Here is a 23,041-nt window from a genome sequence, read left to right as displayed (position 1 = left end):
CCTCCTCCCCTTCCGCAGCCCCAGCCGGCGCCGCCGGGGACTTTCCGCCGCGGGGAAGGGGCGGGTCCCGGAGCGCAAGGTGCGGAGGCGGCTGGGAGGGGAGGGGCGCTTCCCGTCGCCGCTCGGCGCTGGCGCTGGGGCGTACAGCCAGGCGAGCGGGGCGGCCGCGCTGGGCCGGGCAGGGCCTGGCGGGACTCGGGCCGCGGTGCGGCGCCATGCGGGGGGCCCGGGCCGCCCCCTTCCGGCCGCGGCCGAAGCTGGTGCTGCTGCCTCTGCTGGTGCTGCTGGGCCACCGGACTCGGTCCCAGGGTGAGTTGTGCAGCGAGCCCGCGGCGGGCGCTCGGCCGCCGCGCTCGCCGCGAGGCTCCACCTGCACCGCGGGTTTGCGGCTTGAGCGCCCCCGCTGCAGACGCCACCTTGCACTTCCCCGGGCGGGGACCGGGCGGAGAGAGGAGTTGGCGCACGGGGTGGCGGGAGGGGGGGGTCGGCCGCGAGGTGGGAGCCCGAGGCCCCGAGGTGGTAACAGGATGTGGCTGGCAGAGGGAGGGGAGGAGTTATGCCCGAAGCCTGGGGAGGGGTGTCCAGCGCCCCCTTCCTGCTGCTCATCCCCGGAAGGGCCCCCCGGATCGCCCTCCACAATTGGCAGAAGTCGGGGGAAGTTCAGGTTCTGGGATGTGCAGGATGGGGGAATTGAGCCGCTTCCCTGGGACCCCCTCCCTACCTCACCCCACCCCCGCCTCCCTCTCCAGACAGCCCTGGGCCACTGCAGTGCTATGGAGTTGGACCCTTGGGCGACCTGAACTGCTCGTGGGAAGCTCTTGGGGACCTGGGAGCCCCCTCCACGCTGCACCTCCAGAGCCAGAAGTAGTGAGTACAACTGGCTGACTTGGGGAAACTGAGGCTTTAGAGGGGTGGCCACTCAGGTCCCAGCATAACTCAGGTTGAGAGGACCCCAATACTTCTGCTCCGCGGCCCTCCCCCTCTCCAGCCCTTCGATTCCAGGTTTCAGCATTTCCTTGTTGTGTGAGCCTAGACCAGTCACCTTCCTTCCCTGAGCCTCTCTTTCCTCCACTGTCAAAAGGTGATAATAAAGAAACTGCCTCCCAGCGTTAGTTGTGAGGATTCAGTGAATTAGGCATTGGCAAAGAGAAATTGCTTAATAATTAGAGCTGTTTTTTATTGCTGTGTGACCTTAGGCAGGTAGCCTAACTTCTCTGAGGGTATAAAAAGATACTTTGGTCTGGTGCCAGGGATGCAGCAATGAAAGAGGTAGACAGAAAGCCTGGCCCTCGTGGAGCCCACAGTCAAGGGGGAGACCTGGGTTCCTTCGTGATGAATCACACCTGCAAACTCAAATTCATTTCAAATTTGGCTAAGTGAGGGAGGAGTAAAGGGGCATTGAAAGGCGGGAACCAAGGTGGGGTGGGTGGGTATTTTTTTTTTTAAGATTTATTTATTTATTTATTTATTTATTTGAGAGAGAAATAGCGAGCGAGCACACAGAGGGAGAGAGAGAAGCAGGCTCCTGCTGAGCAGGGAGCCTGACGTGGGCTCAATCCCAGGACCCCGGGATCATGATCTGAGCCAAAGGCAGACGCTTAACTGACTGAGCCACCCAGGCGTCACTTGTTTTTTTTTTTAATGATGGTAAAATACTCATAAAATTTACTCTTTTTTTTCTCAAGCATTTTTTTTTTTTAAAGATTTTATTTATTTATTTACTTGAGAGAGAGAGAGAGAGAAACAGCATGAGAGGGGATAGGGTCAGAGGGAGAAGCAGGCTCCCTGCTGAGCCGGGAGCCCGATGTGGGACTCGATCCCAGGACTCCGGGGTCATGACCTGAGCCGAAGGCAGTTGCTTAACCAACTGAGCCACCCAGGCGCCCCTCAACCATTTTTAAGTGCACAGTTCAGTGACATTAAATACATTCACATTGTTGTGCAATCATCACCGCCATTCCTTTTCAGAGGGGCCTAGTTTTAAATGGTGTAAGACAGAGGAGTCAGAGAAGGTCCCCCCTTTTTTTTAATGAGATAAATTCACATCACATAAAGCTAACCCATTTTTAAAATATATTTTATTTACTGATTTGACAGAGAGAGACACAGCGAGAGAGGGAACACAAGCAGGGGGAGTGGGAGAGGGAGAAACAGGCTTCCTGCCCAGCAGGGAGCCCGATGTGGGGCTCGATCCCAGGACCCTGGGATCATGACCTGAGCTGAAGACAGACGATCAACGACTGAGCCACCTAGGCGCCCCAAAGCTAACCCATTTTTAAATGAACAATTCATGGGGTGCCTGGGTGGCTTCCACTCAGTGGAACCACTGAAGTTCCACTCAGGTCATGATCCTAGCATCCTGGAATCGAGCTCCATGTCAGGCTCCCTGCTCAGCAGGGAGTCTGCTTCTCCCTCTCCCCCTATTCATCCCCCTGCTCGTGCTCTCTTCCTCTCTCTGTCAGATAAATAAATAAAATCTTAAAAAAAAAAAAAACAATTCAGTGGCATTTGGTACATTCACAGTGTTGTGCAACCACCTCCTCTGTCTAGTTCCAGAACACTCTCATCACCCCAAAAGGAAGTTCCATCCCCATGAGCAGTCACTCCCCATTGTCCTACCCCCCAACCCCCCACTAGCCCCTGGCAACCACTATCCTGCTTTCTGTCTGTATGGATTTGCCTGTTCTGAACATTTCATATAAATGGAATCATAAGAAATATGGCCTTTTGTGTGGCTTCTTTCACTTAGCATGTTTTTGAGGTCCATCCACATGGTAGCAGGAATCAGAACACCCTTCCTTTTTATGGCTGAGTGATATTCCACTGTATGGATCCACCACACTTGGTGTATCCATTCATCTGTTGGTGGACATATGGTTTGCTTTCACCTTTTGGCGATTGTGACTTGCACTGTTATGAACATACATGGACAAGTTCTTGAGTTCCTGTTTTCAGTGCTTTGGGGTCTATGCCTAGGAGTGGAATTGCTGGGTCCTATAGCAATTCTGTGTTTAACTTTTTGAGGAACTGCCAAACTTTTCTGCAGCAGCTGCGACATTTTCCGTTCCCACCAGCAGTGTACTAGGGCTGCAATGTCTCCACATCTTCACCAACATCTGCATTTTTGTTGTTGCTGTTGTTTTATGAAGGCCTTGTTCTGAACCTCTGAAATCTAATCCTTCAGGATATCCTCAACGCCGGCTCGCTGTCACCCACATCTGGTCTGTCAGCAAGCCTTGCCGGCTTCACTTTCTATTTTTTTTTTTTTTAAGATTTTATTTACTTATTTGACAGAGAGAGACACAGCGAGAGAGGGAACACGAGCAGGGGGAGTGGGAGAGGGAGAAGCAGGCTTCCCGCTGAGCAGGGAGCCCGATGTGGGGCTCGATCCCAGGACTCTGGGATCATGATGTGAGCCGAAGGCAGACGCTTAACGACTGCGCCACCCAGGCGCCCCGCCGGCTTCACTTTCTACATTATCCGGAATCTGATACTCTCTACTTCCTGGGCACCCACCCTGGTCCAACCCCCATCCATCATGGCTAACCTGGGCCGTGCAGTTAGTAACCTCCTCCCTCGGGCCCCTGGCTTGCACCTTCAAGCCCACAGTCTGCTCTCCGCCACAGCCGCCAGGGGGCGCCTGTGACCATCTGCGTCAGGCACATCTCTGCTTTGCTCCCCGCCCTCCAGGGGTCCCTCCTCACTCAGAATAAAAGCCCAAGTCTTTCCTGTGGCCCGCCAGGCCCTGCACACTCTGCCTGTCACCTCCCTGCCCTCACCTCCGCCCACTGTCCCCCTCAGTCGTTCCACTCCTGTCCTGCAGGCCTCCTCCTTGCTGTTCCTCAAACACACCAGTGAGTGTACCTCAGGGCCTTTGCACCTGCCGCGGCTGCCCCTTCCTAAAATGCTTTCCCCCAGGTACTGCACGGCTCCATCCTCCTGTCCTTCAAGCCTTTGTTCAAAAGTCTCATCTGAGAGATCTCTCCTGACCACCCTGCCTGAAATAGCACTATCATTCCTCACCACATCATCACACTGCATCCTCTTCACCCTGAAGACTATTCTTTATCATCAATCATATACTTAGGTGTTTTGCTGACTGGGTAGTTGCATAAGTGTAAATGTGCAGACATGTAAGTAGGCGCCAATAAATACAATAAGCAATGCTCACATGTATTGGGCACCCAGCACTGTTCTAAACACAATCCGTTTATTAGCTCATTGATTCCCCTCACTCTCCAGCTCTTCAGCAGGTATTTCTATCACCCTCGTTTTGTAGCTGAGGACACAGGCACAGAGAAGTCAAGTCACTTGTTCAAGGTCACACAGCTCTGAAGCAGCAGAGCTGGGATTTGAACCCAGGCAGAGGAGTTATCATTATGGCTCTGGACCCAACCCCATATACACCACACCCCCCATCCCCATCTCTCTTCTCCACAGCCATTCCAACAGAACGTGGACTGTGGCAGTGCCCACCGGACAGAGCTGGGTGACCATCCTCCGGGAACAGCTTACCATGTCTGATGAACTGCTTGTCTGGGGTACCAAGGCAGGCCAGACTCTCTGGCCCCCAGTCTTCGTGAACCTGGAAACCCGAAGTAACAGGCGGGATGGGGGGTGTGCTTTGTGTGGAGTGGGTGGTCCCGGAGGCCCTGGCTTAATGCATCTGGCCTCCCCTTCCTCAGTGAAGCCAGATGCCCCCCGGCTGTACCCTGACGTGGACTTTTCAGAGGATGAGCCCCTGGAGGCCACTGTCCATTGGGCCCCGCCTGTGTGGCCACCCCATAAGGTCTTGGTCTGCCAGTTCTACTATCAAAGATGCCAGGGGACAGCCTGGACCCTGGTGAGTGTCAGGGGCCCCCTATTCCCCTCCCTATTCCAGGCAGGGCCCAGGGCATCATCCCCAAATCAGAGACCCAGCCCAGAGCCCGTTCCTTACTTGTCCTTATAGTCTGTCCACATTTCCCACAAAAGGCCTGTACATGCATCTTGTTCAGCTAAAAAATCACCCCCCCACCAAATAATCTAAAATTCCATGCAGTCCCAATCCCAAATTCCACTTAGAATTTTTGAGAAACTCAGTAAACTTCCTCTAACATTTTTGTGAATGAATGGAAGGCCTCCAGTAGCTTACAGTAACCTTAAAATAAGAATAATAGAAGACATTTAGAGAGCATCTGCTGTGTGCCAGACACTATTCTAGGCTCCTTATTGAACCCTTACAAGAACTCTTTGAAGTAGGTACATTTTATACCTACCCATTTTACAGATGAGGAGCAAGGCTTGGTTTAAATAAACACCCCAAAATAATGAATAAAGGCAGCTGACGTTTCTGAGCACCTGCTGTGCATCAGGTCCCAGGCTAATTGCATGGATTATCTTGATGAGTCCCTCCCAACCTCCCTTTATAGTAGATGCTTTTATTTATTTATTTGTTAATTTTTGTTTATTTTAAGTAAACTCTACACCACACATGGGTTTCAAACTCAGGACTCCAAGATCAAGAGTCGCATACTCCATTGACTGAGCCAGCCAGGCGCCCCTGTAGTAGATGCTTTTAAGATATCTATTTCATAGTTGGGGAAGCCAGCCTCAGAGAAGTTCAGCACCTTACCAAGCTCACACAGCAAGAAAAATGGAAGAGAACTCTAGAGCAAGGAGACCCCAGAAGGAGTTGGGGTACCAGCCCATGTACTTTGTACAACCCAGAAGTTACCAGTATCATTTCCTCTCCTAGCTCATTGGCCAGAACACAGTCACATGGTCTCACCTAATTGTAAGGGAGGCTGGGAAATGGAGTCCTTACTCTTGGCAGCCACATTCCCAGCTGATACTCAGGGCTTCTATTTCCAAAGGAAGAAGGGGAGAGTGGATACTGGGGATAACCAGTTGTCTCAGCCACCTCATGCAAAACATCACAAGGTAGAAGAGAGTTGTCATTGTGATTATTCATGCAATTCAGAGAAAGGCTGAGAGATGCAGACTTTGGAATCTGACTGCCCGGGTATGAATCTCATCTCCAGCACTCCTCTGCTTCATGACCTTGGGCAAGTCACTTCCCCTCTCTGGGTCTCAGTTTTCCTCAACTGTAAAATGGGGATAATAATAGAATTTACTACTTACTGCTATATGTGACCCATAGGGTGGCCAGTTCATCTCCTCTTTTTGCCGGGGATTATCCTAATTACAAAGCCAAAAGCCCTGTGTCCTGAGAACCCCCACGGTCTGGGACAAAGCAGGATAGTTGGAGCCTGCTGACATGCCAGGTCAAGTACTCTCAACTCAGTCCTCAGCTTCATTGCTCTTGTCCTCTATCCCCCAGCTGGAACCAGAAGTGAAGTCCATGCCCCTGACCCCTGTTGAGATCCAGGACCTGGAGCTGGCCACTGGCTATGAGGTGCGTGGCCGCTGCCGAATGGAGAAAGAAGAGGATCTGTGGAGCGAGTGGAGCCCCATTTTGTCCTTCCAGACACTGCCCTCTGGTGAGGGTCTTCAGGCTTGCCCCTACAACCTCCTCTCTCCTCCTAGCAGTCTGTACCTCTAGGCCACTCTCATTTGTACCTGCTTCCCTCATCCTTGACAGTTCCAAAAGATATATGGATATCTGGGAACCTCTGTGGGACACCAGGCAGACAGGAACCCCTGCTTCTATGGAAGGTGAGCTATGGAGAGCAGTTCCGTTCTTTCTGCGCATGTCAAGAAGCCCCACATAACACCAGTGTAAATGAGACAGCAGTTCCGAGGCCACCTTCTTGAGGTTGGTCCAAGTCTCCAAGGAGGGGATGCTCAGAGAGGCCCTAGCATAGTGCTGGGCACAAAGCAAGCCTCCGGAGATCTGAGCTGAGACATGAAGGTGTGTACAGGTGTTCCAAGAAGGGGGGGGAGCAGCAGGTGCAGAGGTTTGAAAGCAAGACTAGGCTCAGCTCCGTAAAATACGTCACAGTGTGCCAGGGCTTGGATGCTAGTATCGAAATGGCATTAGGAGATCATAGACAATGATGCAGCCATCCTCACTGATCCAAATCTTTTTTTTTTTTTTTTTAAGATTTTATTTATTTATTTGAGAGAGAGAGAATGAGAGACAGAGAGCATGAGAGGGAGGAGAGTCAGAGGGAGAAGCAGACTCCCTGCTGAGCGGGGAGTCCGACGCGGGACTCGATCCTGGGACTCCAGGATCATGACCTGAGCCGAAGGCAGTCGCTTAACCAACTGAGCCACCCAGGCGCCCCTGATCCAAATCTTTTGAACATCTGCTATGTTCCAGGCATTGCTAGGCCCTGGCTCACAGTAAATATGGCAAGGAACAGAACAACAGGGCCCATACCATCTTAGGCCACACAGTCTAATATTAATTTTAACCACACATAACACAGAGCTCTTACTATGTGCCAGGTTCTAGCCTACACGCTCGTTTATATTAACTGAATTTACAGATGAGAAAAGTGAGACACAGAGAGGTTGCTTCAGACCACACAACTGGTAAGTGGCAGAGCTGAGATTCACTGGCTTTCAAACAGCAGTTCACAGCCTCAGTGTCTCTATATCATAATACATACTTTGTAACACCCTTTACTATACTGAAATGAAACACAGATAACCCATTTTTCTCATGTTTTAAAGAATATATAATAAAGTATTCTTTTTTTTTTTTTAAAGACTTTTTTTATTTATTTATTTGAGACAGAGAGAATGAGAGACAGAGAGCATGAGAGGGAGGAGGGTCAGAGGGAGAAGCAGACTCCCTGCCGAGCAGGGAGCCCGATGCAGGACTCGATCCTGGGACTCCAGGATCATGACCTGAGCCGAAGGCAGTCGCTTAACCAACTGAGCCACCCAGGCGCCCCTATAATAAAGTATTCTAATTGTAATATTCTGTAGAAGATAAAGGGAAAATAAGGTAACTGCATATGGCAATTATGCTGTTCACCAATATGAGATGAGCACTAAATCTGTATGTACCTAATAATATAGCTTTAAAATACATATAGCAAAAATTGAACTATAAAGAGAAATATATGAACCCACAACCATTGTGGGAGATTTTAATACACCCCATCAGTGATTCCATAATAGTTGGAAAACAAGTCAAGATCTGGAATATTTGAACATGTGATTAACAAACAACCTAATGGACTCACATAGGAAATGTCAGAACATGCCTTTCTTCCATATACAATTAGGACATTTACCAAAGTCAACCACATGCCAGGCCATAGAACCAGTTTCCAGGGACTTCAAAGTGGTGAGGTGATGCAGGGCACATTAAAGAATTCTCTGATTAGAACACAGATTGTGCTGGGATTTGATCATAAAAACTGTCCAGAAAGTCCCCATGTATCTGAATATTTAAAAATTCAGTGAGTACTGGGGCGCCTGGGTGGCTCAGTTGTTAAGCATCTGCCTTCGGCTCAGGTCATGACCCCAGGGTCCTGGGATCGAGCCCAGCATCGGGCTCCCTGCTCTGTGGGAAGCCTGCTTCTCCCTCTCCCACTCCCCCTGCTTGTGTTCCCTCTCTCGCTGTGTCTCTCTCTGTCAAATAAATAAATAAAATCTTAAAAAAAAAAAATTCAGTGAGTATTAAAACCAGCCCCCGCCCCCCACGATTTTGTCTTAGTACATCAAAAGGAGTTTGGTTCTAGGATCAGTTAACATTATTAGACAGGATATTCATCTACAAAAGTTTTTCCTCTGTACAACAGTGGGAATTTTGAAATCGCAAAGAATTGCACAGGACACAGACTAGGATGAGGCGAGTAAGGCAGGCTCATACAAGTGCAGGGTCAGATCCTGTCTGTACTGAAAATCTTGAAATTTTGTTTGTCATGGGTTGTTTGGCCTTAATTTTGATAGGATAAAATATAATTTTTCTTGATTATTGGGTTTTTGGTATCCTCCCCTTTAATTTTTGCACCCCAGGGGAGTGCCTTACTCACTTCCCCCTAGTTTGGGTCCTGGAACTACATTCTAATGTCCCCTCTGCCAGTGAGCCCCCCTGAGACTTAGTCTCTTCATCTGTAAAGTGTAGCCAACAGAAGTATTTCACTGACTGGTTTGTCAGGTGGACCTCACTGAGATACACAGCATGTGCCTGATAAATGGGAGATACTAACCCCTTCTTCCTCTCGTCCCTCAGGAGCGGGGGCACTGCGTGCAGATGAGCTATAAAGTCTGGTTCCAGGCTGAAGACCAGGAGCTGATCCAGAAGACGGCTCCCTGCTGCAGCTCCTCCATCCCCACCCAGGCCGAGTGGGTCGGGGTGTCTGCCATCAATGCCACGAGCTGGGAGCCTCTCACCAACCTTTCTTTGGCCTGCTTGGGTAAGAGTCTGGAAGTGCTGTGAATTTCCTCCGAGCAGCGCCCTGGAGAGGGAGGCGGGGACTTCCCGAGTAGGCAGCTGAGACTTCTCCAACCCCCATCCAGGTCCCGCTGTCGCCCCCCACGGCGTGGTGGTCAGCCACATTGCCGGCAGCACAGAGCTGCTGGTGACTTGGCAGCGGGGGTCTGGGGAGTTGCAGGAGCACGTGGTGGACTGGGCTCGAGACGGGGATCCCCTGGAGGACCTCAACTGGATCCGGCTTCCCCGTGAGAGCCTCAGCGCTCTGTTGCCAGGTGAGGCCCTGGGACCCCTGGGTCCCTATCCCAGCTACTGCAGAGCAGACTGACGAGTGGACCTGCAGGAGAGAATGTTGTGGTTAAAGTGTCATTAATTCCTGCGAGCAGCGTTCATTGACAACACTCACTACGTCCCAGGCCATGTTCTAGACACTGGTGTATATGCAGTGATAGCAACTGATGTCTACAGGCATTTACCAGCAGCATTAAATTTCTCAAACTGCCTTATGTAGTAAGTTTCTGTTATTATCATGCTCGAGGTAGAGATGAAGAAAAAGGCCCAGGGAGGTGAAGCAACTTGCCCGAGGCCACACAGCAAATAGATTGTAGAACCAGGATTTGAACCACATACTCGGGCCCCTCAAGCCAGGCCCTGAACCATCACACCATTCTCTCTCTCAGCAACATCCCCATCCTCATGGAGCTGACTTTCTTGTGGAGTGAGCAGCCCAATGAAACAAACAACAACAACTAACCATGCACATCTGTAATGTAATTGGGGAAAAAAAATAAAACAGGGCAAAGGGGACGAGGCAGAATTGATATTTTAGAAAGAAAGGTTTTTAGAAGAGGCCTTTCTGGAAAAGCAGTGTTTGAAACAAGACCTGAAGGAGGCAAGAGAGGGAGCTATGAGGAAGTCTGAGGGAAAAGCAAGAGGGAACAGACAGTGCAAAGGCCCAGAGGCAGGAATGTGCCTGATGTGTTAGAAGAACAGCGAGCATGGCTGGAGTGGAATGGGGGAGAGTGGGAGGAGGTGAGGGCAGGGAGGTGACAAGCAAATTGTGCAAGACCTGGTGGGCCACAGGAAGGACTTGGGCTTTTGCTCTGTATGAGATAGGAACCATGGAGCGTTCTGAGCAGAAAAGGGACATGCCCTGACTCAGTAGCTAACAGTTGCTCTCTGGTTGCTCTTGGGGGGAATAGACTGGGGAAGGGGTCAGGGCTGTACCAGGTGGGAACTGAGGAAGGGAGAGAAGCAGGCAGGTTCTGATTGGAGGTCCTGGGGCAGAATTTTGGGGATCCATTTGGATATGTTGTGTTGGAAATGTTCATCCAAATGGAGCTGTCCATGGGGCTGTTGGCTACTGAGGTCTGGGGGCTTGCAATGAGTTCTGGGCTGGGGTGTGGCATTGGGAAGCCCATCCTTGGTGTAAAGAACATGGGGGAGCACGGGAATGTATTGAGTGAAACATTTAGGAAGGAGAGAGTTCTTCCTAAGGAAGGAGGAGCCCCGATTCTGGAAAATTCCCATTTGGGGAAGGCCGGGCAGCATCAGTAGGTTTTGCGAAGGGACTTCAGGAGCTTCACCCACCATGATGGGGGGTATCAGGATCCCACCCAGAGCCTGGTGTTTGAGCATCTCCCAGTCTGGCACCTGCCTTTCCTGGCCTGAAGGCTTTCTCTGGTCCCTGAAGCATTTTGCCTATCTGAGCAGCAGTCTGGAAGTGCTGGTGATTTAAGTCGCCTCAGATGCGGCCCGTCACCAATTATTAATAAGTGTTGGTGGATAACTATCCCAGCTTCCTCCCTCCTTGGATGGGCTCCCAGAGGTCGCCAGTGGGATTGCCTGCACTGGGAACTTGTTCTCATTTACTAGCTGCCTTTCTTTCCTTATTTCACTTCCCAGCTGCCCTGTTGGCATTCTGTGGGGTTACCACCCAGAAAAATTACTGTTACCCAAGTATTTATCTCAGCATGTCCTTCAGGAGACCCAAATGAAGACGCCTACCGAGTAGGAAATGAGTAGGGGAGGGCGAGCCAACTCTGACTGTGTTTGCTCCTCCACCAACCAGGGAATTTTGAAGGAGGGGTCCCCTACCGAATCACAGTGACAGCAGTCTCTCCTTGGGGCTTGGCCCCTGCCCCCCCAGTCTGGAGGTTCAGAGAGGAACTGGGTAAGTGGTGGAGCTGGAGAATGGGGGATCCCCCTGGAACTCTGGCTGGCTTTGACCCATTGGCTTTCTCCCCAGCACCTCTAGCTGGGCCAGTGCTTTGGCGACTCCAGGATGCCCCCCCAGGGACCCCCGCCATAGCGTGGGGAGAGGTCCCAAGGCACCAACTCCGGGGCCATCTCACCCACTACACCGTGTGTGTACAGAGCGGGACCAGGCCTTCTGTCTGCATGAATGGTGAGCTTCACCGCCTCCTGCCCCCACAAGACCCACCCATTAGTCTACCCCACCCATGTCCCCAGATGGGCCCTTTGCCTCCCTCTCAGGCCCTGGGAAAATCTTTGATGGCATCTGTTCCCTAGTGGACAATAACCCTCGTGGCTATCAATATAATGGACTGTCGTTTGACCATTAAAAACGAAGACTCTGATCTATATTTATTGACATTGAAAGATGCCTGTCATGTTTATTAAGTGAAAAGGATAAAAAGCTGACAAAACTCCACAAGGTGGTTCCATTTGTGTAAAATAAACCTGGCACTGAGCAAAGCAGAGGCACAAATATGAAAAGAGATTGCCCACAATGTCAACAGCATTATGTACGATTTTTATTTCTTTTTCCTACCTTTGGGTATAGGCTACATTTTTACTCAGAAGACAAATTCCTTTTTATTTTTTTTAAATTCTTAAAGATTATTTATTTATTTGTTTATTTGTGAGAGAGAGAGTGAGAGAGGGAACACAAGCAGGGGGACTGGCAGGCAGAGGGAGAAGCAGACTCCCCGCCGAGCAGGGAGCCCGATTTGGCACTAGATCCCAGGACCCCGGGATCATCACCTGAGCTGAAGGCAGACGCTTAACCGACTGAGCCACCCAGGCGTCCCAACACAAATTCCTTAAAAATACCTTTATTACCCTTTTTTTCCTAATTACAAAAGTTATCTGTGCTTATTACCATAGCTGACACATTAAAGGAGTATGTCATCAAGAACATCAGCATTCTCAGGGCACCTGGGTGGCTCAGTCGGTTGGGCGTCCAACTCTTAATTTTGGCTCAGATCATGATATCAGGGTCATGGGATCGAGCCCCATGTTGGGCTCCCCCCTTAGCAGGGAGCCTGCTTGGGATTCTCCCTCCCTCCCCCGCTGCTCTCTGTCTCTCAAATAAATAAATAAATCTTTTTTTTTTAAGAATATGCGCAGTCTCATAATTTTGCTGACACTGGTAATGCAGCTTCCAGACTTTTCCATGCATCTATTAACACAGAGATAGGAGTTGTGTTCTTTGAAGATTTTTAACTTTGTATTAGAGAAAATTCAAGCACATACAAAAGTAGGGAGACTAGTATAACAAACCCTGGTGTGCCCACCAGGTGTCAACAGTTACCTACTTTCTGCCAATCTGCTTTCATTTTATCCCCTGCACTTTTTTTCTGAAGTCTTTTTTTTTTTTTTTTTAAGATTTATCTATTTATTTATTTGACAGAGACAGAGAGAGCAGGAACACAAGCAGGGGGAGTGGGAGAGGGAGAAGCAGGCTTCCCGCGGAGCAGGGAGCCCGATGCGGGACTCGATCCCAGGACCCTGGGATCATGACCTGAGCCAAAGGCAGACGCTTAACGACTGAGCCACCCATGCGCCCTTTTTCTAGAGTCTTTTGTGTCATTTTACCCCTAACTACATCAGTGCTTCAGCATTTGTCTCTAACTGATAAAGCCTATTTTTTAACATAATTACTTTGCCATGATTCCATGTTACAAAAGTATATATCGATCATCAGATTAAAATTTTTATGGCTTTATTTTTTAAAAGATTTTATTTGAGAGAGAGAGAGAGCATGTGCATGAATGGGGGGAGGGGCAGAGGGAGAGAAGCAGACTCCCCTCTGATTACAGAGGCTGCTTTGGGCCTCGATCCCAGGACCCTGAGATCATGACCTGAGCCAAAGTCTGATGCTTAACCTTAACTGAGCCACCCAGGTGCCCCATTTTTATTTTTTTAGATTAAAATGTTTATACATATCTATATTATTAAATATATATACATTTATTATTATTATTATTTTAGAAAGGAAGAGAGGAGGGGGAGGGGCAGAGGGAGAGGGAGAGAGAATCTTAAGCACGTTCCATGCCCAGTGCAGAGACTGATGCAGGGCTCAATCTCACCACCCTGAGATCATGACCTGAGCCAAAACCAAAAGTTGGATGTTTAACCAACTCAGCCACCCAGGTGCCCCTGGATTATTATTATTTTAAAAAGAGGACCATGTTATAGACTACAGTTTGGCCTCTCAATCTCTTACGACTGTGATGTTTTGCAACTTTCTTTTTTTCACCTGCTGATTTAGCTTGGATGTCTTTCTATGGCAATAGAGCGCGATCAGTGTTCATGTCTCATCATCCTACAACAAACCAAAAAGCTACTTCGCCTTTTGGCTTAAAAGCAAAAAAGAGGGGCACCTGGGTGGCTCATTCATTAAGCGTCTGCCTTCGGCCCAGGTCATGATCCCGGGGTCCTGGGATCAAGTCCCTTGTCGGGCTCCCTGCTCAGCGGGAGGCCAGCTTTTCCCTCTCCCACTCCCCCTGCCTGTGTTCCTGCTCTCGCTGTGTCTTTCTCTGTCAAATAAATAAATAAAATCTTTAAAAAAAAGAAAAGCAAAAAAGAGCAGTTTAGTAAAAACAAGTAAACAAATATAGTTCTGGGAGGTGCACGTCTTTCCCGTCTAGGGAGAATGTCCATTCACTGGATAAGTGTGCAGATGGGGGATACGATGCTCATTCTTTCTTTTATTTACTTGAATAAATACCCTTTTTGAGTGCTTTCCGTGTGCCAGCCACTGATCCAGGTGCTGGGAATATGGCCCTTGTGGAGCTAACTTTCTAATGGTCAGGGAAGGCCTCACTGAGGGGGTGAAATTTGAGCAAAGACCTGAAGGCGGGAGCCATGTGGATATCTGGGGAGAGTGTTGCAGAGAGGAAACACATGCAAAGGCCCTGAGGGAGGACTTGACTGCCTCCCCAACCTCTTGGTGTGTCCTTCAGTGAGTGGCAGCACCCAGAACATCACCCTGCCCGACCTTCCCTGGGGTCCTTGTGAGCTGTGGGTGACCGCATCCACCATCGCAGGACAGGGGCCAGCTGGTCCCAGCCTCCGGCTTCACCTACCAGGTAGGGGGGTTTGGGGTGGGACTGCCATAGGAGGGGACCTGCTCAATTTCAAGGAGATAGGGGTTTCAGTGAATGAGCAACCTTTTGACTTGGGGGTGGTTACTGATGACGCCTCAGGGGCATTCTGATCCTTCTAAATACTCTGGATTATCAGGCAGTGTGTGTCTCTGACCCTTTCACGCCTCCCTGACCTTAACCTATCCCTGATGACTGTTTTATTCACAAGCCCCACTCCCACCCCAAGATCTCCCCGCACTTAGCCCCTACCCACTCATAAGCATCCCCCCTTTACCTGCCTCCACCCAAGCCCTGCCCCATGCATGATCCTTTCCTGATCCCTCGCCCATCCCTGGTATCCAAATGTTCTTCTGCCCCTTGGCCTCAGATAACACCCTGAAGTGGAAAGTTCTGCCGGGTGTCTTTCTGCTGTGGGGCTTGCTCCTGACGGGCTGTGGTGTGAGCCTGGCCACCTCTGGAAGGTGAGGCTGTCGGACATGCGGGTCTCTTCCCCGGGTCGGGAGGGCAGCTGGACACTAGCTCAGCTTTGTGGGGCGGGGGGTGGGGGGGGTGGCAAGAAGTGAGGGGATGCCTCAGGGCTCTGTGATGTTCCTGGGCTCTGCACTCTGGGCCTGGGTGTCAGGTCACCTAGGTTCTCTGCCCTCTTACCTGCTGGCCAGGTGCCTCCATCTTCGGCACAAGGTACTGCCCCGCTGGGTCTGGGAGAAGGTTCCAGATCCGGCCAACAGCAGTTGTGGCCGGCCCCACATGGAGGTGAGCAAAAAGGCTGGCTTGTCTGGGCCCTCTGGGAAGGTGGCAAATGCAGGGACAGCGGGGGGTGGGTGGCGGCAGGTCGGGGAGAATGGGTGGGGGCAGAATCCCCGTCTCTTCTCTTCCCAGGAGGTGCTGCAGGCTCAGCCCCCCGGGGACTTCCCCATCCTGAAAGTGGAGGAGATGGAGCCACTACCAGTTCCGGAGCCCCCCCGGGCCCCCCCCCAGCTGGACTCTGGCTACGAGAAACACTTCCTGCCCACCCCCGAGGAGCTGGGCCTTCTGGGCCCTCCCCCAGGTCCCAAGTTCTGGCCTGAACCCAGCCCAGGCCAGGAGAGGGGTGCCCATTTGACAGATGAAGACACTGAGGCTCAGAGAGGCTGAGTCCCTTGCCTGAGGACGCCCAGCCAGGAAGAAGAGGTTGAAGGACCCCCTACAAAGGAGGGCCTGGCCCTCCTGGGAATGTACGGATGGAGGAGGGAGCAAAGGACCATGTATGAATGTGAGCGGCAGCTCCCTCCTCCCATCAGCCCCGCTGCCCTCCGCCCGGCAGGCAGCCGGGTGCAGCCCGGGGTTCCCGCTGCCGGCAGACTGCAGACTGCAGACTGCGGGCAGGAGTGCCGCGGGCTGAGGCCCCGACGAGGCCCGGACGGGGTCAGGGCTCCTCCGCACTCTCTCCCCTCGCCCTCGGGCTGGAGCACCAGTGTGCCCGCGATCCAGCTCTAACCGGAGGGGACGGTGGAGCAAGAAGGGGAAAGGAAGCTCAGGCCCCGAGGGACTGCGGGACTCTGAGCCACCCAGAGAAACACACTTCCACACTCGTACAGCTCCTGTAGCTGGGGCACTTTGTCCAGCAGCCGCGTCTGTACTCACACCCACTCCATCTCCGCCAGCAGCAGGAGGGAAGCCCTTTGCTTTCCCACCGGCAGGTGCTGAGCCGGTCCCGTGCCAGCAACACACACTCCAACTGTCCGAATGCCTGAACGTTTTATTTTCAAGTATAAAGGCTTTGTCGTAGACGGGGACCAGGGTCACAGGCAGTGGGAAGCGCCCGGAAGCCCGGGAAGCCCGGGAGGAGGTGACGTGCGGGCCAGCTGGCTCCCGGGGGGCCCCCCCCCGCCCCGGTGTGCCTGGGAGCCGCTGCTGGACGCCCAGAGGCCGAGGTAGCTGTGAGAGGCGCTGGGGCGGGGTGGAGGGCGTGGGCTCACATGACCGCACAGCACTGGCACGTCTTCTGCTTCGGGCCACTTGCCTCTTCACCCTCGGCAGGGGCAGATGGCTCGGGCTGCCGGGCAGGGGCATAGGTGGGCACGGGCCGGGCGCTGGGGTGGGCCCTGGGCCCTTGCGCCCGAAGAAGTGGCTGGCACTCGGCAGGCTGCTGTGGGGCGGGGGTCTCCGCCAGGAGGGGGGTGGCGTCCCCCAAGGGGCCCTGGCCCTGAGCAGGGCTTTGGGGTCTTACAGATCTCTCCTCCAGGGAGCCTTCCTGCTTCTCCTGGGGCTGGGGTTCTTCTTCTGGCCTTGACTCTTCCTGGGCCCCCAAGGGAGCCCCTGCCTCACTCACCTCCTCTGCCTGACATTCCTGTCCTCCCCCGGACTCTCTCTGCTCTTCGGGACTCAGATCTTCCTCGACTGCTTCGGTCTTCTCTGCCTCCAGTGGTTCCTCACCTCCTCCTTTCTCGGCCTCCAATGGCTCCTCACCTCCTGTTCTCTCTGCCTTCAGTGACTCCTCACCTCCTCTTTTCTTGGCCTCCAATGGCTCTTCACCTCCTCTTTTCTCTGCCTTCACTGGTGCCTCAATTCCTCCCTTCTCTGCCTTCAGTGACTCCTCTCCTCCTCCTTTCTCAGCCCCCAGTGGCGCCTCACCTCCTCCTTTCTCAGCCTCCAATGGCGCCTCACCTCCTTCCTCGGCCTCCAGTGGCTCCTCACCTCCCGTTCTCTCTACCTTTGGTGATTCCTTGCCTTCCTTTCTTTCCATCACTAATGGTTCTTCAGTTGCCTCTAGCTTTTCTTCATCTCCTTTCTGCTCTACTCCCAGTGGTTCCTCATCTTTCTTCTCTGCCTCTAGCTCTTCCTCACCTCCTTTCTGCTCTGGCTTGCTTCCTTCCCTCTCCACCATCAGAGACATGTCTGCTCCTTCCTGCTCTGTCCCTGCCTTTTCCTCACTCCCCTTTCCTCCGCCCACTGGTTCCTCTGCTTGGCTTCTCCCTGCCTCCCAGGCTTCCTCCCCTGCCCCCCTCTCTGCCCCCAGTGGACTCTCAGGTCCTCCCCCCTTTCCCCACACCCTTGGCCCTTCCAATCCCTCCACCACCAGCTCCTCCCACTCCTCGCTGAGGGTCACCCTCTCCACCCAAATGAAAGACCCCTCCTCTCCTCCAGAGCCCCCTGGCCCATCAGCATCAGGGCTGCCCCTGGGAATGCCACCTTCTCCAGGAGCTGCTCCCTCCAGTCTCACCTGAAGCCTCGATGAGCCGGTCTGCGCAGCCTTCTGGCCCCTGCCCGCCTCCCCTGTGGCCTCTGAGTCGCTGCTGTCCGGTCCTCCCACCCCCTCCCAGACCACCTCCACGATGCCCCTGTCCTCTGTCACCCAGGAGGGGAGCTCTGGGCAGCTGGCTTCCTGCCTGTCCCCAACTGCCTCCAACACCATCTCCTCTACCTTAGCCTCCAGCTCTGGGCCCGTGGCCCCCATGGCACAGTCCTCTGTGGCCCTCAGCCCCTCCCATACCACCTTCACCACACCCCCTTTGGCCTCATCCACGCCCCCCTTGGATGCTGCCTGCCCCTGACAAGGCTCCTGCTCTGGAAGGGGGCTGGGTCCAGGGCAGGGGCCATTGGCTTCTGAGGAGGCCCCTGCTGCCCCAGGGAACAACCTCAGGGCTGGTGGAGCCCTGACAGCCTCATCTCTGGGCTCAGAGGGGGACTCTGGGGACGTGTCCACTGGTCCAGCTGGTAGGGAGGCTCTCTTGTTCAGATCAGCGTAGTCTTGGGGAGTGAGAGACAGGGGGTGACAGTGAGATTCTGACCCCCCAGATTCAGGCCCCTCTTCTTGGGACCCCCCAGGCCTGAGCACAAACACCCACCTGTGGGACCTGCCTCCACGGTAGGCTGGGAGAGAGGTCGGTGACCCTGTAGGGATGGCAGAGACAAGGTCAGGCCAGCCAGTGTCTCCACCTCCAGCGTCCCTGCATGCGGGTCCCCCCAGCCCATCTCGCTCAGGACCATACCCTCAGCCTTCCTCACCTGTCTTATCACCCCCTGCTCTAATGCCTCATACACAGTAGGTCCTTAATCAATACTGTGCCCATGAGCCATAGCTCTATATTAGGGACCTACTCTGTCAGCTACTGAGGTTGCTGTGGGACAAGGAAGGGACACTTACTTAAGCCTTTTGCTATGGGGACTTACATTCCGGGGGGGTGAGGTATAAACATAAACACAAATAAACAGGTAATGCCAGGGAGTGAGCAAGACTATGGCAGAAAAAATAAAACAGCAGGAGGAAGGGCTCTGGAGGAAGTGACACTGAACAGAGAGAAACCCGAAGGGTAGGAAGAGCCAGCCTTGAGTCAAGAGGTAGGTAAGGGCATTCCAGGCCAAGGGGAAAGCAAGTGCAAAAGCCCTGGGGCTGCAATGAGCTACACAAGTTCAAGAACTAGAAAAGAGGGTCAGCATAGCTGGAGTGCGGGGCGGGGGGCAGGCAGTGTGAGAGTATGAAAATGGGCTCAGGGAGGGGAGTGGAGGGATGGCAAAGCTCCAGGGATCTCCTCCTCACAGTTCTCTGATCTTATCCTCTTTCCAGCCTCCAGGCCTTTACATGGGCTGCTTCCTCTGCCTGAAATTCCCTTTCCACTCCTGCCTGGCTCCCACTCAGATTCAATATAGATGGCACTGCCTCCAAGAAGCCTTCCCTGAACCCCCAACTTCGCTCAGGTGATTCCTCTGTGCTCCTCCCCTGCCCAGGTCTCCCCCCATCACAGACTCTTGGACAGTGAGCTCCCGTGGGCCAGGAATCCTAACTTGCACCTCTCTGGCAAGAACTCCTGGCCTATGCTAAAAACCCAACAAGTGCTTCCCACATCCGTGAACAGGGCTCCTTCTCCCTCTGTGCCCTGAAATGGGCACCTAGGAGCTAAGGTCAGACATCAGGGAGAGCAGGCGACTGTGGAAAAGCTGCACCTCACTGTGGCCAGGCACAAATGTTGCCAGATCTTTGGACTTCAGGGACAACCCAGAGAGCCAGATTTTAATGTGAAGTTGTTGAAAGCCTGTATGTTGCATAGCATGCAGAATATATCTTAATAAAAGTCTACTAAAACAAAAGCCCATGTGTTGGGGCGCCTGGGTGGCTCAGTTGGTTAAGCGACTGCCTTCAGCTCAGGTCATGATCCTGGAGTCCCGGAATCGAGTCCCGCATCGGACTCCCTGCTCAGCGGAGAGTCTGCTTCTCCCTCTGATCCTCCCCCTCTCATGCTCTCTGTCTCCCATTCTCTCTCTCAGATAAATAAATTTTAAAAAATCTTAAAAAAAAAAATAAATAAAACAAAAGCCCATGTGGATGCCCCAGATCACAAGAGCATCTCACGGTGACCCATTCCTCACTCTGAGGCCAAATTCCATGAGCACCCCCCCCCCCCATTTTCCCACAGTATTCCTCATTCTGGCCATATTAGCAATCATATAGGAAAACTTTTCCTCATGCCCGTGCCTGGTGCGAAGCTATGATCTTGTTGACCCGCCCCCTCATCTCATCCAGCTCTGTGCTGTTGCTATTCTCATTTTAGACCTAGGGAAACAGGCTGGAGCAAGGCAAGCGACTTGTCCAAGACCACAAAGCAAAGAAATAGCAGAGGACTCACTGGTTAAACTGCACTTGGAGAAATCCTGCTTCTGTCCCTGCTGGCCGCCTCCCCCCCCCCCCGCCCAGTTTGCTCCCCTGGCCCCTCACCTGTCTGCGCCAGGTGGGCCTGCCTGAGGACTTGTGCTGGGCACCTGTGGATGCACCTTGCAACAGCTGCAGCTGGGATTGGAGTCTGAGGAAGAGAGGAGGCTGCTGGGAGCCAGGCCCCCAGGCTCAATGCTCCCCCGCCACCACCAATCCCCAATTTGCCACTTCCCTGGAGTGGACCTGGGGACCTGGCCTAGCCAGGCTGGCAGGGGCCCGACTCACGTGAACAAGCTGTCTTCCAAGTTCTGGATTCGGGCCTGAGCCTGGCCCTCAGGTGACTGGGGGTCTTTCGAGGCAGACTCCTCCTGCCGCTCCGTCCCCTCAGCCGACCCGTCCATTAGCCAACGCTCCCGGAGAGACTTCCTCTGGGCATGGGAAGGGAGCTCGGGCTGTGCACACTGACTCCCCGCCCCCTCCCCCGATGTAGGGTCCCCTCCTAATCTCCTAGGCTGGGAAGATTTCTTATTGTCCAAAACCACCCGAATGGGACAGACATTTCTCCTTCAGGGTGGGATATGATACATGGCCTCACAGTGCACCCCAATATTGCCGGGTGGGACAGACACCCCATTACCAGCCCATAGCTCTTCCAGCCTAGAACAAAACACCCATCATCTTCCAGAATGGGACAGGCGCCGGCAGAGGTGAAAGCAACGTCTCTTTTGGCCCCTCCCTACCCCGAAGCTGGACAAACACCTTCACTGTCCCCATACTCTTCCCCCAAAGGTGGTACAAATGTCCCCATCACCACCACTACCTCCCCCCACTCTCCCAAGCAGAGGAAAAATGCCCCCCAAGCTGGAACCCATGCCCCCAATTGCTCCCCCAAATTGGACACAGGCTCCTATGATTCCCCCCAAACCGACTCTCACAGACACCCCCACTTCATTGCCCAGGCCGGGGAGGCGCCCCTGCCCGCCCCCAACCTTGAGCCGCTCCACGCGGAGTTTCTCCTCCTCCAGCTCCCGGCGCGCGGCGCGGATCGCCTCCTGCAGCCGCCGCTTCTCCTGCGCACAGAGGACCGGGAGCTGCCCACGGGCCGGGCGGGGCCGCCGCCTCCCTTTCCGCCTTCCCTCCTCCGCGGGGCTCGCGGGGGCTCCCGGGGCTCCCGGGGCTCCCGGGGCTGCGAGCCGGGCGGGGCGGCGGAGAGCACGTCGGGGCCCCGGGCGGGGAGGGGGCTGCGGAGGCGCTGACTCAGCAGCGGGTGGGGGCGGGGCGGCGGGGGCGGGGCCGGCCGCGCCCGGGATGCTGCGGAGGCCTCGCCCGCGCCGAATGGGGGTCTGTGGAAGGGGGCGGGGGCGGGGCCTTGGAATGGGGATCCCCAAGGGGGAGACGGAGCTGTGGGGGTCCGAGATATAGGGTTACAGAGAGGGGGGGTTCAGAGAACTGGAGGTCCAGTTATGGATATCAGAGGGAGGGGTGCCGTCGTGAGCGTCCAGAGAGACTGGGGCGTAGAGATGGGGTCCGGAGAGATGGAGGTGCAGAAATCGAGGGCTGAGAGATAGGAGTTAGTGAGATGGGGGTTCAGAGGGATGGGGTACAGATATAGGGGTCAGAAGGATGGAGGTTCAGAGAGACCGGGGTGTAGAGATGGGGTCCAGGAAGATGGGGGTGCAGAAGCGGGAGATCAGAGACTAGGGATTAATGAGATGGGGTTCACAGAGATGGGATCCAGAGAGATGAGGATCCAGAGATGGGGGTCTGAGAAATGGGGTTCAGACATGGGGTGTTTGGGAGACAGGGGTTCAAGAATGGAGCATCGGAGTGTGGAGTACACAGCCTCACCATTCTGAGGGTGGTGGTGACCGCATAGAGGAACTGGGGAGCAGAGGGGCCTGAGGATTTAGGTGGGGCGCCCCAGGCAGGGCTGGAGCTGAGGGTGCCTTCCCCCTCCTCCCCCCACCACACACTTCACAGCGTTAGGCCTGCTTCCCGGATTGAGAGAGAGGTGAGGAAGAGACCTGGGGCAAGACTAGGAGTGCCCAGCACGCCGGGCGGAGCGCCCTGGGAGGGCTTCACTTACAGCGATGACCTCTAGCCGCTGCCGGTAGAGGGAGCTCTCGGCCATGGGCCTGTGGGGAGAAGGCAGACACTGCGGAGGGTGTCTCCCAGGGCCCCGCCCCGCATCAGGCCACCTCCTGAATGCTCCTCTCTGAGCCAAGATCCCTGAGCTGCTTGGAAACCAACCAAAGCCCAGCATTTTCTTCTACCTCCCCTTTGCAACTGAAAGGAGTTGGGGGAGAGCCCAGGGGTCCTATGGGGGGGCGGGGAGAGCAGAGACCATGACAAGTTGAGCTAAAGCCCTTCCTAGGCCTTACATCACCTCTCTGAGCCTCAGTTTCCTCATGTGTAAAATGGGCTGGAATAACTTGATCCTCACCTTGCAGAGAGGTGCCCATGCAAGGAAACACCCATGCAGGAAAAAATAGGGCATAGTGTTCCAAAAACAGTAGTGTCATTTATTATTAATAACTTTAGTAATTCCTATGATTAATAATGTTTATGGTTAATTATAAGAACCATTCCCAGGCTGTCCTACAGGCACTCTCAAATCCTGCCAGGCCCCTAACATGCTGTGTGTCTCTTTCCAATTCCACACCCTCTCCAATTCCACCTCTCCTCTCCACACCCTCTCCACACCCTCGGCTCCTACCCGGGATA

At 53.6% G+C, this 23,041-nt stretch overlaps 2 protein-coding genes across 2 annotated transcripts; one reads left to right on the top strand and one right to left on the bottom strand.

The window, feature by feature from the left end:
* Nucleotides 1–106: 106 nt before the first annotated feature.
* IL27RA (interleukin 27 receptor subunit alpha) lies at nucleotides 107–19,755 on the top strand. Its single transcript, XM_045862874.3, has 14 exons — nucleotides 107–309; nucleotides 750–867; nucleotides 4,441–4,598; nucleotides 4,686–4,843; nucleotides 6,323–6,482; nucleotides 6,584–6,657; nucleotides 9,134–9,317; nucleotides 9,421–9,609; nucleotides 11,406–11,507; nucleotides 11,583–11,741; nucleotides 14,545–14,670; nucleotides 15,056–15,149; nucleotides 15,348–15,441; nucleotides 15,568–19,755. The coding sequence occupies exons 1-14, from the start codon at nucleotides 216–218 to the stop codon at nucleotides 15,820–15,822; spliced, it is 1,965 nt and encodes a 654-aa protein (XP_045718830.1). The 5' UTR covers nucleotides 107–215; the 3' UTR covers nucleotides 15,823–19,755.
* PALM3 (paralemmin 3) lies at nucleotides 16,059–21,506 on the bottom strand. The gene is made up of 5 exons (XM_045862872.3): nucleotides 21,307–21,506; nucleotides 20,603–20,745; nucleotides 20,381–20,465; nucleotides 18,516–18,561; nucleotides 16,059–18,417 (listed from the first exon to the last, which is right to left on the bottom strand). Exons 2-5 carry the CDS (start codon nucleotides 20,716–20,718, stop codon nucleotides 16,643–16,645), a joined length of 2,022 nt encoding a protein of 673 aa, XP_045718828.3. The 5' UTR covers nucleotides 20,719–20,745; nucleotides 21,307–21,506; the 3' UTR covers nucleotides 16,059–16,642.
* Nucleotides 21,507–23,041: the final 1,535 nt, after the last annotated feature.

Source organism: Mirounga angustirostris, unplaced genomic scaffold (genome assembly GCF_029215605.1).
Source record: "Mirounga angustirostris isolate CCGP_5_RB_7025 unplaced genomic scaffold, mMirAng1.0.hap1 SCAF_1, whole genome shotgun sequence".
Taxonomy (NCBI): domain Eukaryota; kingdom Metazoa; phylum Chordata; class Mammalia; order Carnivora; family Phocidae; genus Mirounga; species Mirounga angustirostris.
The sequence above is the reverse complement of the archived record's forward strand: the minus strand, read 5'-3'. Positions and strand labels throughout refer to the sequence as shown.

What these genes read in the sequence shown, in the direction of transcription:
- IL27RA (XM_045862874.3), top strand. Translation starts at nt 216, where the DNA reads ATGCGGGGGGCCCGGGCCGCCCCCTTCCGGCCGCGGCCGAAGCTGGTG. An exon ending in CACCTCCAGAGCCAGAAGTA is followed by an intron (nt 868 to 4,440) that starts GTGAGTACAACT and finishes TCTTCTCCACAG; the next exon opens with CCATTCCAACAGAACGTGGA. An exon ending in CTTCCAGACACTGCCCTCTG is followed by an intron (nt 6,483 to 6,583) that starts GTGAGGGTCTTC and finishes CATCCTTGACAG; the next exon opens with TTCCAAAAGATATATGGATA.
- PALM3 (XM_045862872.3), bottom strand. Translation starts at nt 20,718, where the DNA reads ATGGACGGGTCGGCTGAGGGGACGGAGCGGCAGGAGGAGTCTGCCTCG. An exon ending in GGCCCACCTGGCGCAGACAG is followed by an intron (nt 18,562 to 20,380) that starts GTGAGGGGCCAG and finishes CCATCCCTACAG; the next exon opens with GGTCACCGACCTCTCTCCCA. An exon ending in CGTGGAGGCAGGTCCCACAG is followed by an intron (nt 18,418 to 18,515) that starts GTGGGTGTTTGT and finishes TCACTCCCCAAG; the next exon opens with ACTACGCTGATCTGAACAAG.